At 37.4% G+C, this 16,120-nt stretch overlaps 3 protein-coding genes across 3 annotated transcripts; all 3 read left to right on the top strand.

The window, feature by feature from the left end:
• Nucleotides 1-1,252: 1,252 nt before the first annotated feature.
• Nucleotides 1,253-5,223, top strand: LOC7455046 (alpha-glucosidase). Its single transcript, XM_002317644.3, has 5 exons — nt 1,253-1,700; nt 2,154-2,857; nt 2,951-3,181; nt 3,308-3,954; nt 4,044-5,223. The coding sequence occupies exons 1-5, from the start codon at nt 1,450-1,452 to the stop codon at nt 4,926-4,928; spliced, it is 2,718 nt and encodes a 905-aa protein (XP_002317680.3). The 5' UTR covers nt 1,253-1,449; the 3' UTR covers nt 4,929-5,223.
• Nucleotides 5,224-5,816: 593 nt separating this feature from the next.
• LOC112323348 (uncharacterized) lies at nt 5,817-8,225 on the top strand. The gene is made up of 2 exons (XM_024581125.2): nt 5,817-6,580; nt 7,089-8,225. The coding sequence occupies exon 2, from the start codon at nt 7,142-7,144 to the stop codon at nt 7,976-7,978; it is 837 nt and encodes a 278-aa protein (XP_024436893.2). The 5' UTR covers nt 5,817-6,580; nt 7,089-7,141; the 3' UTR covers nt 7,979-8,225.
• A 3,010-nt stretch (nt 8,226-11,235) lies between these two features.
• On the top strand, nt 11,236-15,650 carry LOC18103466 (G-type lectin S-receptor-like serine/threonine-protein kinase At4g27290). The gene is given in 8 exon segments (XM_052445672.1): nt 11,236-12,560; nt 13,262-13,402; nt 13,615-13,760; nt 14,085-14,295; nt 14,583-14,800; nt 14,802-14,824; nt 14,902-15,052; nt 15,214-15,650. Coding segments are annotated over 8 exon segments (2,475 nt in total). The 5' UTR covers nt 11,236-11,281; the 3' UTR covers nt 15,520-15,650.
• Nucleotides 15,651-16,120: the final 470 nt, after the last annotated feature.

The following is a 16,120-nucleotide window of genomic DNA, read 5'->3' as shown; positions in this document are numbered from 1 at the left end:
GCAACTCACTGTCAGCCATGAAAGACTTGTTGCCTGCCAAGACTTGAACTGAATGCAGATTGGTGTAGGTTCATCTCTCTTTCATTTTCTGTGGATACTATTTTCCTAGCTTTATTCATTTGTTTTTGGTTGTCTGTTTCCCCTTAGTGCAGAGCTGACAAATCAACCGGTTCCCAATTTGCCAAGGAATGTCCTTGTTACTGGCATGCTTTTTATTAAATAAAGTTTATTACATAGAAAATATCATTGTCACATCAAAGCTGTCCACGCTTTATTTAGATATCCAGCATATAAAAATCAATATTCTAAATATCATAACATCCTAACACATTCGGGACTTGTTGATGTGATGTATAACCATATCAATTAGACGTTTTACTTGGTGCAATTACCTGTAGTCATAGAAGTCACAAGCCACATCTTCAAATTCCAAATACTTCACTGTTCAAGGAAGATTTCCTCAGATGCTGTATGATTGTCTGAAGCTGGTGTGAGAGATGTTAACACATCAGGTTATTGACGTGGATGTCTTTAGTAAGATGTTTTGGGAAGGCTTCAAGTTTTCTAGCAACACTTGCTGCTGTGGCCATGGGAGCAATAGCCTTACAGGCCAAGAATTGAAAAATACAGCAGGACAATAAAAAAATAAAAAGAAATATAACAAGTAGTTAGACCGAACCTTCCTCTCTCGCAATTTTTGTTTCTGGGAAGAAAGATGACTGACAGATTGGAGAGCACCAACAAAAAGTCTAAAACCCCACCATTCTCTGTCCGTACATATACAGGCTGGTTTGGTTCTTGGCCTGTATCCCAATTTCTCAATTAAGTCCTTGAAATATATACCAATTCTCATTTGAGTTCAGAACTCAGAAGGATAGATTTTGTCAATTGAGTCCCTGCATTTACGAGGAAAATAATATAACCTGAATCCATATACACCCATATATACTTATATGCAAGGGCGGAACCGGGGGGAGGTGGGCAGGGGCCGGGCCCCTGCAAAATATTTTAAATTTTTAGTGTTTAAATATAGAATAATATAATATATTTTTATTTTAAATAGATAAATTTTCTAATAATAAATTATATCTTGAATTTTAGCCCTTCCTATTATATAATTTCAGCTCCGTCCCTCTTATATGAACGAGCGGGTTTTTTTTTTTAATAGTTATTTTTTCAAGTTGCGTCCAAAGTTTTTACGTATGTATATTGACCTTCCGAGCCAGGCCAATTCCTAATTTCCTACATTCAGACCATGTCTTTCCTTGTAGTTTGATGAACATGGGGAAAAGCTTTACTACCTACCTACTGTTCCAAGCAGAGACAGAGAGTGGGACAAGGCCACCAGGCATGTGGAGGGAAAAAATGCCCCATTTTGTACCTGTTTGGACCGTGGAGATGAGATAAGGGTCAATAGGAAAGGCTCCGTTTTTCTCACAACACACACAAATGACAAAACCAAATAATAGAAATATTACAGCCAAGTTGGCTTATTTTATTCTGTGTTTCTTCCTTGCATCTTGCTTGGCTCCACTATCTATATCAAATGGAGAGGTAGAATCACAGCCTGTTGGTTATGGTCACAAGGTCGTGTCAGCTAGAGTTGATCCCTCTGTAAATGTTTTGGCAGCTGATCTTCAACTCATCAAGAATTCCTCTACTTTTGGTCCTGACATTCAGAACCTCAACTTTATTGCCAGGTAACTTGGTTCAATACTCATTCCTAATTTTTACTTAAAAAAAAATGTTATAGCTAGTGGGTTTAAGCATAGCTATCCCATCCGGTTCGATGTTTGACCCGGTCCTAAATCAAGCCTTGCAGGTTGGTTAAGTTAATCTATGGATTGATGGGCCAATTGAGATTTATTTCAAACAATATTGTTTTAAGTATTTTTATTTAATTGATATCATTTTAGACAAAATATTTTAAGAAAATCCTTGAAGTTGACATGTTTATATCTCACCTAAGTTTAGCTAAGTCAACTGAGTTACAAGTTGATCACTCAGATTTAACTAGAGCAAACATGGCTTGAGCCAGGCTCTGAGTTAATTTCCTAATCAAACCAGGTTTGATAATTATGGAATGTCCTTCAATTACTATTTGAGATCTCTAACTTCCCTAGAATTGATCAATAAGAATGCCTTCCCTGCAGCTTTGACACAAAAGATCGTTTGAGAATTCGGATAACAGACGCCAACAAGCAAAGATGGGAAATCCCTCAAGACATAATTCCACGCCCAAAACATAACCTCAGCTTTGGACAAAACCATGTCCAGTCCTCATTGGCAAACTACATTCTTTCAGACCCCAATTCTGACCTCTTCTTCACCCTTCACAACACCACACCATTTGGCTTCTCCTTGTCCCGGCATTCCTCCGGAGATGTCCTTTTCGATGCGTCTCCGAACACATCCGATTCTGAAACCTTTTTTGTTTTCAAGGACCAATATATCCAGCTTTCCTTTTCACTCCCAAAAGATAGGTCTTCTCTTTATGGCCTCGGAGAGCATACAAAGAAGTCCTTTAAGTTGGAACCTGATAAGACGCCGCTCACTTTGTGGAATGCTGACATTGCTAGTGCTGTTCCTGATGTTAACCTTTATGGATCCCATCCCTTTTACGTTGATGTGAGATCAGAATCTCTTGACGGTAAAGTTATAGCAGGGACTACTCATGGTGTTTTGCTGCTTAATAGTAATGGAATGGACATAATTTATGAAGGTGATAGGATCACTTATAAGGTAATTGGTGGAGTAATTGATTTGTACATTTTCGCCGGGCCTTTGCCTGAGTTAGTAGTACAGCAGTATACCGAACTCATTGGCCGGCCTGCTCCTATGCCATATTGGTCCTTTGGTAAGTACAGGCTTGCAGCCACTATTTTCTTGCTTCACATCATTAGATTTTCTTTTCTTGCTTGCCCCATATGATTGATTTTCCTGTGTGAAGGATTTCATCAGTGTCGATGGGGTTACAAAAATGTTTCTGATGTTGAAGGAGTGGTTGCTGGCTATGCAAAAGCTGGTATCCCTCTTGAAGTTATGTGGACAGACATTGATTATATGGATGGATTTAAGGATTTCACACTTGATCCTGTGAACTTCCCATTGGAAAAGATGAAGAAATTCACCGACACCCTTCACCAAAATGGTCAGAAATATGTGCTCATCTTGGATCCTGGTATGTGGCAACTTGAAGAAAGAAAAAGTTCCATTTATCTGAAACTCCTCTAGTTCTTACAAGGCTGCTGGGATGAAAGGGTTAAATTGAATTCTTACAGAGCCAAACTGCCTCTGACCTTTGCAGGTATCAGTGTGAACACAACATATGGAACTTATATCAGAGGGATGAAGGCTGATGTTTTCATCAGACATGATGGCATTCCTTATATGGGAGAGGTTTGGCCTGGATCAGTCTACTTCCCTGATTTTCTTAATGAAGCTGGCAGAGAGTTTTGGAGCAATGAGATCAAATTGTTCCATGAACTTCTGCCATTTGATGGTCTATGGCTAGATATGAATGAGATATCCAATTTCATAACTCCATCTTCTACCGAATTCTCTAAGCTAGACGATCCTCCATACAAGATTAACAATGCTGCTGTTCAAAAACCTATTAATAACAAAACCATTCCTGCAACCTCTCTACACAATGGAGACATTGTAGAGTATAATGCGCATAATCTTTATGGCCTATCAGAATCCAAAGCCACAAATGCAGCTCTAATCAATGTGACTGGTAAAAGGCCTTTCATACTTTCAAGATCAACTTTTGTTGGCTCTGGTAAGTACACAGCACATTGGACTGGAGACAATGCTGCCACATGGGATGACTTGGCATACACCATTCCTTCGATTTTGAATTTTGGGCTGTTCGGTATACCAATGGTTGGTTCTGACATATGTGGTTTCTCTAGGAACACAACTGAAGAGCTTTGTCGACGTTGGATTCAGGTGAAATTATTGCTCGTGGCTGGAAATTGCACAGTTGTTTAACACTTCTGCCTTTGTTTAACTAGTTTTCAAATGTGGTTGCCATGCAGCTAGGTGCCTTTTATCCCTTTGCAAGAGATCACTCAGCAATAGATTCAACACGGCAAGAGCTTTATTTGTGGGATTCTGTTGCAGCAGCAGCCAAGAAGGTGCTCGGTCTCCGGTACCAATTACTTCCCTACTTCTACACGTTAATGTATGAGGCACACATGAAAGGAACCCCAATAGCAAGACCTCTTTTCTTCTCATTCCCTCAAGACATCAAAACTTACGGAATCAACTCGCAATTTCTAGTCGGCAAAGGAGTTATGGTATCACCTGTATTAAACTCAGGAGCAGTTTCAGTTGATGCATACTTCCCAGCAGGAAAGTGGTTTGACCTTTTCAACCACACCAATTCAGTTACTGCAGATTCAGGAAAGTACATCAAGCTTGATGCTCCGGCAGATCATATAAACGTTCATGTTCGCGAAGGAAACATCTTGACCTTGCAAGGTGAAGCCATGACAACTAAAGAAGCTCGAAGAACAGCATTCCATCTACTAGTAGTTCTTAGCAGCAATGAAAACAGCACAGGGGAGGTTTTCTTAGATGACGGGGAGAGCGTGGAGATGGGAGGGGAGGGAAAGAATTGGAGCTTAGTGAGATTTTACGGTGGAATAGTTGGAGATATGGCAATGGTTAGATCAATCATCATAAATGGAGAATATGCTCTGAGCCAAGAATGGATTGTAAGCAAAGTAACATTCATCGGATTGGAAAAGACCAAGGGGTTCAAGTGGTATGAGCTGCAGACTCCCAAGGAAACAAAGAGTGGAAATTCAGGTACAGTAGCAAGCTTCAATAGCAATGGAGAACTTGGCATGCTAGAGATGTCAGGTTTTTCTCTATCACTTGGAGAGGAGTTCAAGTTAGAGGTGAAATTAAGCATTTAAGCATTGCCATATCACTTTTGCCAGCAGTTTATAGTAATAAATCAAGCAAGTGACTCAAGACTACTATCCTTGGAATTCATACGGTAAATGATAGGATGATGCCTCTGCAAACTTCAGCAACCAAATCATCTGGACATTGATCTGCAGAAACGGTCGTCTCCGTGTTCAACAGTTTTGAGAGGAAGTTTCGGTCGTTGAAAGCAAAGCTGTAACGCTAGTCCGTCCACATTGATGATTAAATTATAGTACAATAAATCTCTTAAAATCTATTGAAGTAGCAGTAGTTGATGGATCAGCGTCCCTCTATAAAAAAATATTTTCTCATGAAATATTATATAAGAAGATTAATCAACGTAGAAAATATTTTATAATTAATTTTAAAATTTAATTCATTTGTACAGTTTTAGTTCGGTATTGGTTTTTAATTATTATAGTGAATTCACAGGCAACCCTCTAAATTATACATCAGCTATTCTTTGGTGAAAAATCCAGAATATATAAGTGTGAAATAGGTTATCAAAATCTCAATATAGAATCCCCTTATAGAAGGCCGATTGAATAATTGGACATATTGCCTATCATTGACTGAAGTATTCTATAAGGAAAAAAAAGAAAAAAAAGGAAGAGGAAGACTTAAGGAGGACATACAGTCACAAGCTCTCCGAGTCTCTTCTTCAAGAAGCCATCCCAGAAACTTCAGATCAGTATTATAAATGGTTGATGAACGTGTTATATATATATATATATATTATTTTTTGTTTTTTTAATAAAAAAACTAAAGATACGGTGATGATTTAATATTTATACGCTCAACTATATTCTAAGTTCAAGTATTATAAATTTAGCAAGTTCTTAGACCCGATGTTCCTAAACTCAGAATCTTATTAAGCCCAAATAGCTAATATTAAGAGTCTTAAATTGTATACATTCCTAAGATCATATATGGTAACATAATTTAGGATTCTTAATATTAGCTATAAAGGTTATTTTATCATATATAGATGCTGATTTCTAGGGAATGGGTGAGACTCCTTGTATAGCAAAACCTTCTATGTATAAGAGGTTTTAGGGGTACGACAATGGGAGTTTATCTGTTGAGTGTATTAAAGAGAAAGAGAGGCCGCAAAATTAGAGTATTAAAAGACTCTCTTGGTATTCTAGTTTTGGCTGAATGTATTAATATGATATCAGAGCCTAATTCGAATCCTTGCTTGCCTTTATCTTGAATTTTCTTTTGGCTTCTACCGAATCCTTGCTTGCCTTACTCATCTTGGACTTGTTTTTTTTCATATTACTCCTGGTAGAGATTGTGCAGGCAAGAGAGAAGGAGCGGCTGTTGGATCCTTATTTCATACAACAACGTTGTGTTATTCTTGGTTTTAATTTCATACATAACAGATCTGATTTCTGGTTTGGATTTGCTTTTTGACTAGCAATCTGTCCTGCTTCTCTGGTGCTATTCTTGACAGCTTCAAATCTTGCTTTTTTGATGGTGTTCTCGATAGTTTCAGAATCATTCTTCTCTGTTTCAGATATTGCGTTTCTGGTGCAATTCTTGGTTGTTTCAGATCTTGGTTTTTTGCTGCTATTCTCAACAGTTTTAGATTAGCTTCTCTGCTGCTATTCTCGACAGTTTTTGGTTTCAAAATCTGGTGCGTAATCCTTCTTCTATCAGACTATTTCCCTGTCAGTTTCAATTTCAGAATCTATTTCTTTTCAGCTTTATCATGTCTTCTGATAAGCTAGACTTGTTCCATATCCGTCTTAATGGGAAAATTTTTTCTGCTTGGGAGTTTCAATTTCAATTATTCATCTAAGAGAAAGAACTGCGGGGGGATATTAATGGGAGTAATCCCGCACCTACAGATGCCAATGCTTTGTCTAGAAGGGAAATCATGGATACTCGGGTTATGACTTGGATCCTTAGCTCAATAGAACCTCATCTTGTTCTCAATCTAAGGCCTTATAAAATTGATGCTACTATGTGGAATTATCTAAATAAGGTTTATAATCAGGACAACACAGCTCGATGTTTTTAATTAGAGTATAAGATGACTAACTTCACACAGGAAAGTCTCTCTATTGAAGAATACTTTTCTGGTTTTCAAAATCTCTGGGCTAATTATTCAGACATTGTTTATGCTAATGTTCCTGCTGCAGCTTTCTCTACTGTTCAAGCAGTGCACGAAACAAGCAAGAAAGATCAATTCCTGATGAAGCTCTGTTCTGATTTTAAAACTGCACGATCTAATTTGATGAATTGTTATTCTGTACCATCTCTGAACGTCTGTTTGAGTGAACTTTTTCATGCGAAGCAACGTATCATAACTCAAGCTGCTATGGAACATAGGGCAAATGTCAGTGCACCTGTTTCTATGGCTTATACAACACAAGGAAGAAATAAGAGTATAGATATGCATGTTGTCCAATGCTTTAGTTGTAAAGCTTTTGGTCATATTGCTTGGGATTGCCCCAAGAAGTTCTGCAACTACTGCAAGAAACATAGTCATATCATCTCTGCTTGTCCCATTCGACCTGAAAGGAAACAAGGAACTATTTATCATGCCTCCATTGGTGCCTCTGGTTCTGTTGTATTGTTTGCTGCCTCACCTGTTGTTCTTATTCCTACTCCTACAGGCTTAGCAAACCCGAATACACTCACTCCTGAAATGGCACAACAAATGATCATTTCTGCTATTTCTGCTCTTGGGTTCTCAGATAATTATAAATTTTCTTTTAAGCCATGGTATTTGGACTCCGGTGCCTCTAAACACATGACCAATACTAGTGTTCCTTTTTCCAATGTTAGAAACTACGATGGAAATCTGAAAATTAGTACTGCTGATGGCAGTTCTCTGCCTATCAGTGCTGTTGGTGATCTTTCTCCTTCATTAATTGATATTTTTGTGTCTCATGACCTCTCCACAAATCTTATTTTTGTTGGTCAATTGGTTGATAATAATTGTGATGCCCATTTCTCCCATTCTGGTTGTGTTGTACAAGATCAAGCATCAGGGAAGATGATCATGAAGGGGCCTAAAGTGGGATGACTCTTTCCTCTTCATGTTTCTCCTTCCACCAATATTTCTATTTCTCTTTTACTTTCCTTTACATGTAATTTTATTGGTTCTGAAAATAAATTATGGCATAAACGTCGAGGCCATCCAAACTCTATGTACTTTGCAATTTGATTAATTCTGGATTATTGGGAAATAAAGCATGTTCTTCTCTTGATCTTGATTTTGATTGTACATCATGCAAACTTGACAAAAATAAAGTTTTACCTTTTCCTCATCATCCATCTTGTGCCTCCAAATGTTTTGATATTATTCATAGTGATGTTTGGGGGATTGCACCTGTTGTTTCTCATGCTCATTACAAATACTTTGTTACTTTCATTGATGACTTTAGTTGCTTTACGTGGGTTTACTTCCTCCGAGCTAAGGCTGAAGTTTTTTTCAATTTTTAAGCGATTTCTTGCATTTTTTGAAACTTAATTTTCTGCCAGCATCAAGGTCTTGCGCTCTGATTCTAGCGGTAAATACATGTCTAATGAGTTTCAAGACTTTCTTCAAAGTAAAGGAATCATCTCTCAACGTTCTTGTCCTTCAACACCACAATAAAAATGGTGTAACTGAGAGAAAAATCGTCACCTTCTTGATGTAGTAAGAAATCTTTTACTTGAATCATTTGTTCATCCTCGTTTTTTGTGTGAAGCACTTTCTTCTTCAGTTCATTTGATTAATCGCTTACCTTTTCGTATATTAAATAATGTTTCCCCTTTGTTTAAGTTATTTGGTCATTCTTCTTTATATTTTTATCTTCGTATATTTGGTTGTGTTTGTTTTGTGCATCTTCCTGCTCATGAACGACATAAACTTATTTCTCAATCTGTTAAATGTGTTTTTATTGGTTATGTTATCCCTCAAAAGGGTTATGTTTGTTATGATCCTCATGGTTGTCGTATACGAGTTTCTAGGAATGTGATTTTATTTGAAAATCAATATTTCTTTTCATCTCATGTTGAATTGCTATTTACATCTTTCCCTCTTTTGCTTAGTTTTTTTATTCCCCAACAATGGTGGAAAGGTTCAAACCTGGTTTTGTGTATGAAAGACATTGTTGACATGAGTTTAATTCCACTTCCTTTGTGCCCCCTTCCGATCTTGACCTGGTGCCTGATCCTGCTCCTATTTCCACCACTCTTCGTTGGTCTACTCGTCTTTCTTGACCCTTTAATTGGTATAGATTTTTCTCTCATGTCTCTCTTATCACTACTTTATCCACTTTTTCATTCCCTCTTGTTACAAACAGGCCATGGAACATACATGTTGGCAAAATGCAATGCAAGCAGAACTTCAAGCACTTGAGGAGAATCATACTTAGGATATTATTCATTGTCCTCCTATAATCAAAACTATTGGGAGTAAATGGGTTTTCTCTGTAAAACTTTGTTCTGATGGGTCTTTAGAACGATATAAAGCTCGCCTCATAGCTCTGGGTATTAAACAGGAATATGGGGTTGACTATGAGGAGATATTTTCTCCTGTCGCTAAAATGACCACGGTTCGAACCATCTTAGCTATTACCGCTTCACAATCATGGCAACTGAATCAAATGGATGTGAAGAACATTTTTCTTTATGGTGATCTCCAGAAAGAGATTTACATGAAGCTCCCTTTCGGTATGACTACTTCTTCTCCTCACAATTTCTATAAGCTAAGGTGTTCTTCGTATGGGCTCAAACAAGCGCCCTGGGCTTGGTTTGAGAAGTTTTACCGTACAATTCTTTCTTTCAGTTTTACACAAAGTCAATATGATCCTTCTCTCTTCTTCCACACATTTATGTCAGGTATAGTCCTTCTCTTGGTTTATGTGGATGATATTATCATTACTGGCACTGACTGTGGTTTGATTACTGAGCTTCAGCAACAATTACATGCAACTTTTCATATGAAAGATCTTGGTCAGCTCACATACTTCTTAGGATTAGAAGTTCATCACTAACCTAATGGTATTTTCATGAACCAACATAAATGTATTCAAGATCTTATCACCATAGCTGGTTTGAAGGACATTTCTTCTGTTGATACTCCTATGGAAGTAAATGTCAAATACAGGAAAGATGAAGGGGACTTGCTAGATGATCCTACTCTCTATAAGAGCCTGGTTGGAAGTCTTATCTATTTGACCACTACTCGACCTGATATATCCTATGTTGTTCATCAGGTCAGTCAGTTTATGTCTTCTTCTCGGCATCTCCATCTTGCTGCAGTTCGACGCATCATCCGCTATCTTCGAGGCTCACCTTATCGTGGGTTGTTCTTCCCTACCGGCTCCTCTCTTTAACTTGTTGCCTATAATGATGCTGATTGGGTTGGGTGTCTGGATACACGTCGATCTACTACGAGTTGTTGTATGTTTTTAGGTGATGCCTTAATTTCTTAGAAATGTAAGAAACAAGATCGTGTTTCTAAATCCTCCACTGAGGCCGAGTATTGTGTCATGTCTACTGCTTGTTCTGAAATTGTATGGCTGCACGATCTTCTAGAAGAGCTTGGATTTCCTCAAATCACCTCAACCCCACTTCATACTAATAATACTAATGTTATTCAGATTGTCACCAATCCTGTTTCCATGAACGCACCAAATATATTGAGGTTGATTGTCATTCTATTTGCAACACCTTGAAAAATCAAGTGATATCTCTTCCTCATATATCTTTCGATCTCTAAATAGCTAATGTTTTCACTAAAACTATGACTCGACAACGGCACTAATTTCTTGTTGGTAAATTGCTGCTAGTTAACTTGCCAGCGTCAATTTGGAGGGATGTTACCTTATATAATCTTAGGAATGTATACAATTTAGAACTCTTAATATTAGCTATAAAGATTATATATGGTAACACTTTCAGCTTCTCAGTCACTCGCAAATCGTCAGGGGACATCCTTTTTGACACGTCCCCTGACGCATCCGATGCTGGCACTTTCTTAGTCTTCAAGGACCAGTATATCCAGCTCTCCTCCACGCTTCCTGAACACAGGTCTTCTCTTTATGGACTTGGAGAGCACACCAAGAGCTCTTTCAAGGTGACACCTAACCAGACACTGACTTTGACTTTGTGGAATGCTGACATAGGCAGCGCTAATCTTGGTGTCAATCTTTATGGATCCCACCCTTTCTATATTGATGTCAGATCGTGGTGTTAAATCGTTTACCTCAGTAGTGGAACATAGCAGTAGCAATAGACAGATTGTGGTTTTAAAGAGGTAATTTCTTAAGACGAATATATTCACATCTAGAAGGCCAACCATTTCATAACATAACAAAGCGAGCTATGTCAAAAAATCATGAGAGTGCTAATGGATTATATTTCCTTCCTTCGTTTTTACTTCTCTTTGTTGCTGTTTGTAAGAGTAACCACCCCTATTGACACCATGAACACAACTCAGTCAATTAGAGATGGAGATACAATAGTTTCAGCTAGTGGGACCTATGAATTAGGATTTTTCAGCCCTGGCAAATCCAAAAACCGATACTTGGGGGTATGGTATGGCAAAATATCTGTCCTGACAGCAGTTTGGGTTGCCAACAGAGAAGCTCCACTAAACGATTCATCAGGTGTTGCAAGGATTACCAACCAAGGACTTCTTGTCCTTCTCAATCGTAGTGGAAGCATCATTTGGTCTTCCAACACATTAACACTTGCTAAGAATCCAGTTGTTCAACTTTTGGATTCAGGAAACCTTGTTGTGAAAGAGAAGGGCGATGATAACCTGGAAAATTCCTTGTGGCAAAGTTTTGAACATCCAGGTAATACATTAATACCGGGCATGAAGATAGGGCGGAATAGAATAACTGGAATGGAATGGTACGTGACATCATGGAAGTCAGCAGATGATCCTTCCAGAGGTAATATCACAGGCATCCTTGTTCCTGATGGATATCCAGAGTTAATATTGTTGGAAGATTCAAAAGTGAAGCATCGAGCTGGGCCATGGAATGGTCTGCAGTTCAGTGGCGTGCCTCAAGTAAAACCAAATCCCGTGTACACATTTGAATTTGTTTTTAATGACAAGGAGATATTCTACAGAGAACAACTTAAAAATAGCTCAACGCACTGGAGGATCGTCTTAACTCAGGATGGTGATGTCCTACACCTCCTCTGGATTGAGCAGACTCAAAGTTGGTTTCTTTATGAAACAGCAAATACCGATAATTGTGAAAGTTATGCGCTCTGTGGTGCAAATGGTATCTGTAGTATTAACAACTCTCCAGTGTGTAGTTGTTTGCATGGATTTGTACCAGAAGTTCCAAGTGAATGGGACAAGACAGATTGGTCAAGTGGTTGCGTTAGAAAGATTGCACCAAATTGTTTTAGAGATGAGTTTCGTAAAATCTCAGGTGTGAAGATGCCAGAGACAAGAAAATCATGGTTTAACAGGAGTATGAACCTGGAGGAGTGCAAGAACACGTGCTTGAAGAACTGCAGCTGTACTGCGTATACAAACTTGGACATTAGGGATGGAGGAAGTGGGTGCTTGCTTTGGTTCAATGATCTGATTGATATCAGAACTTTCTTTCAAAATGAGCAAGACATTTTTATACGGATGGATGCATCAGAACCAGGTATGAGTTTCTTCTCACACTAGAAAAGTCGGTTTTTATTAAAGGACAAAATTGTAGGCTAAAAAACAGCAACGGGAAGAAACAATATAAACATTTCCGAGAAAACTTGTATAACTATTCTAAGCATAAACATATCAAATGATGATGAATCATGCTTGATACTCACTATTACCTAAATGTACATTGTTTGCGGAAACAATTCTTCTTGAATTAAAAAAGAGTTTTCTTCTTGTTGTCTTTTCTCCTTTTTTTATTTTTCTTTGTTCTTTTTTCTTATGTCATCTGTTACTGTTAATAGACATATTTATATATAAAGGTGAAGAGTATAGTTATTATCAAGATATATAATCCCTTATAGTATCTTGTTAATATAAATAATATTAATATAAATTGGATTGACGACGACCCAAATCCATTTTTCCTTTATAAATATATTTAGATAGAAAGCCAGTATGCTATATATTGGAAAAAGGATGGACAGTTTAAAAATCTTAAAACCAAGCTATATATAGTCTCTGAGCATATTATCTAAACCTTTCCTTGCGAGGCCATCAGCAATAGAGCTTCCTTCTCTTAAAATATGGCTAAAAGAAACCTGATTAAGACTCTTGAGCATCATAGAGATTGTATTGCACGTGTAGTGAAGTCATATATCTGCCATTTCCTCTTCTTAACACCAGTTTTTCTCTATCATGTTATAGATAAAGATGACTCTCCAAAGGTTGATACCAAATCCAAAGTGAAGAAAAGGATCGTAGTAAGCACTGTGTTGTCCACTGGAATTTTGTTTATTGGTCTATGTTTGGTCTTGTATGTTTGGAAAAAGAAGCAGCAGAAAAACAGTACGTATTCTTACCATCAAAATCCAACTATTCCTATCGCTCCATTCCTGGATTCTCAGTTAACAAGATTAGTTTATTTTTTCAGTAATCTAAGGTAGACTGTAAGCTGTTAGAAACTCCGTCGTGTTTAACAGCAAATAGAGATCCCTTGTCTTTCTTTCTTCTTCTTTTTTCCCAATCCATAGTAGTTATGCTGACAGGAAAAATGACAGGTAATTTTCAAAGAAGATCAAATAACAAGGACCTGAAGGAAGAACTAGAATTACCCTTCTTTAACATGGATGAGTTGGCTTGTGCAACAAATAACTTTTCTGTATCCAATAAACTAGGAGAAGGGGGCTTTGGACCTGTTTATAAGGTAATAATTATCTATAAACAGTCATGCAATATCGCTTCTGAATTTTCATGGTACAAACTCCAGGCACCAGTGGAGTTCTGTGGTATTGAGATTATTCCACAGCTTGTATCTGTTCAGAAAATCTTTCCAATCAGACATCCTTTTATGCTAAAAAAAAGTAGGTTCTGTGGTATTGAGATTATTCCAATACAGAACCTACTTTTTTTTAGCATAAAAGGATGTCATGATTGGAAAGATTTTCTGAACAGATACAAGCTGCATGAAATTCTCAAGTCTCAGAAGACAACGTATGATTTGCTTATGATGTTGAGCCATTATTTGCAGGGAACGTTAACAGATGGACGAGAAATAGCTGTCAAAAGACTCTCCAAGAATTCAAGACAAGGACTTGATGAGTTCAAAAATGAAGTCAAACATATCGTGAAACTTCAGCACCGGAATCTAGTGAGGCTTCTTGGATGCTGCATTGAAAGAGATGAAACTATGTTGGTCTACGAGTTTTTGCCTAATAAAAGCTTGGACTTCTTTATTTTTGGTATGAATCTCACAAATCCTTTTCTAAAAGTTATTCTAATGTTTCAAATTTAGCACTATTGAGCTTCCATAATGGATTTGGTATCAGTTGTTCTACCATCTATATTGATCTTCCTTCGAAGCCCCTAGGAAAGTGGCTTTGTAGAGGAAGAGAAAAAATTCTGCCATGTATGTAATTGTAACTCAAAATTCATTGATTGTCACTCATCATCTTGTTTTTTTTCTCCTCCTTTCACAAACAATATCTATTTATATATTTATGAATCTATAATGGAATAACTTGAGCAGATGAAACTCAAAGCTTGCTACTAGATTGGCCTAAGCGCTACAACATCATCAATGGGATTGCTCGTGGACTCCTTTATCTTCACCAAGATTCGAGACTAAGAATAATCCACAGAGATCTGAAAACCAGCAATATTTTGTTGGATTACGAAATGAATCCAAAAATCTCAGACTTTGGCCTGGCTAGAAGTTTTGGAGAAAATGAAACCGAAGCCAATATATACTAACAAAGTGGCTGGGACGTAGTAAGTGTCGTCTCCATCATATGCATTTTGTCTTCATAGTTTGCAAATGGGACTTAAGATTCCATGAATACATGCAGTGGTTACATATCTCCAGAGTATGCAAACCATGGACTCTACTCGCTAAAATCAGACGTCTTTAGCTTTGGTGTATTGGTGCTAGAGATAGTAAGTGGCAACAGATACAGAGGATTCTGTCATCCTGATCACCGCCTCAACCTTGTTGGGCATGTGAGTGTCAAAGCTACTTCCGTTTGTGAGACTTGAACACTTAAAAATACTTGAAAAAAAAATGAAGAAATTCTGGAAGACAATTGAGACCGACAATGGTCAATGGGTATGAATGCCGAATTTGCATAAATATGTATTAACAGCATGGTTTTGTTTATCAGGCTTGGATGCTCTTCAAACAAGGCAGGCCTCTAGAACTTGCTGCAAAATCAAAAGTTAAAACACCTTATTTGTCTGAAGTATTACGTTCTATTCACGTGGGGCTATTGTGCGTGCAAGAAAATCCAGAAAATAGACCAAACATGTCATATGTGGTCTTGATGTTGGGTAACGAAGATGAATTGCCTCAGCCGAAACAACCAGGATTTTTCACTGAAAGGGACCTTGTGGAAGCCAGTTGTTCATCAAGCCAGAGCAAACCACCTTCAGCTAACGAATGCTCGATTTCAGTGTTAGAGGCAAGATAGATTACTTGTGTTTAATAATATGAGATTTGAGACACTCAGCAATACTTCTGATTTTATTCTTATGAATACTTGCATGCTTGTCTTGTCCTAATAAAGCTTCTGTTGTATGCTTGCCATAATAGGGCTATGAATCTACCATGCATTTGATTTGATTGTTCTATAACAAATACTATTTGTTATGTGTAAGATCATCTATAAATCTATTTATTTTTGTTTTTTAAAATTGTTTTCGAAAATTTTTAAAAAAATTTGTTTCAAATTAATTTGAGTGTTCAAGTCTTCTAAATATTTAATATATTTTCAGCAAATAAAAAATACTTTGAAAAACCACCTATATTACAATAACAAAGAGTCTTCGAAATGTTCTAGTTGCTGAGTAACAATTGCGAACAAAAGTAAGTCAAATAGAGGCTTCTAAATGTATTAAGAAATCGATTTGTATTAAGAAATAGCGGAAACCATGGATGAAATTGAAGAGAAAGCAACTTATCACAGCCAACTAATACATGCTCTACCTCCTCTACTTGGGAGACATTAGGCATGTTCATTCTTTGGACATCTACATTCTCTTGAGTAAACTTTATCGGACAAAAATGGCTCG

Source organism: Populus trichocarpa, chromosome 11, assembly GCF_000002775.5.
Source record: "Populus trichocarpa isolate Nisqually-1 chromosome 11, P.trichocarpa_v4.1, whole genome shotgun sequence".
Lineage (NCBI taxonomy): Eukaryota > Viridiplantae > Streptophyta > Magnoliopsida > Malpighiales > Salicaceae > Populus > Populus trichocarpa.
Note: the sequence above shows the minus strand (reverse complement) of the source record. Positions and strands in the feature narration are given on the sequence as shown.

What these genes read in the sequence shown, in the direction of transcription:
- LOC7455046 (XM_002317644.3), top strand. Translation starts at nt 1,450, where the DNA reads ATGACAAAACCAAATAATAGAAATATTACAGCCAAGTTGGCTTATTTT. An exon ending in AACCTCAACTTTATTGCCAG is followed by an intron (nt 1,701 to 2,153) that starts GTAACTTGGTTC and finishes CCTTCCCTGCAG; the next exon opens with CTTTGACACAAAAGATCGTT. An exon ending in TATGCCATATTGGTCCTTTG is followed by an intron (nt 2,858 to 2,950) that starts GTAAGTACAGGC and finishes TCCTGTGTGAAG; the next exon opens with GATTTCATCAGTGTCGATGG.
- LOC112323348 (XM_024581125.2), top strand. Translation starts at nt 7,142, where the DNA reads ATGAAGCTCTGTTCTGATTTTAAAACTGCACGATCTAATTTGATGAAT.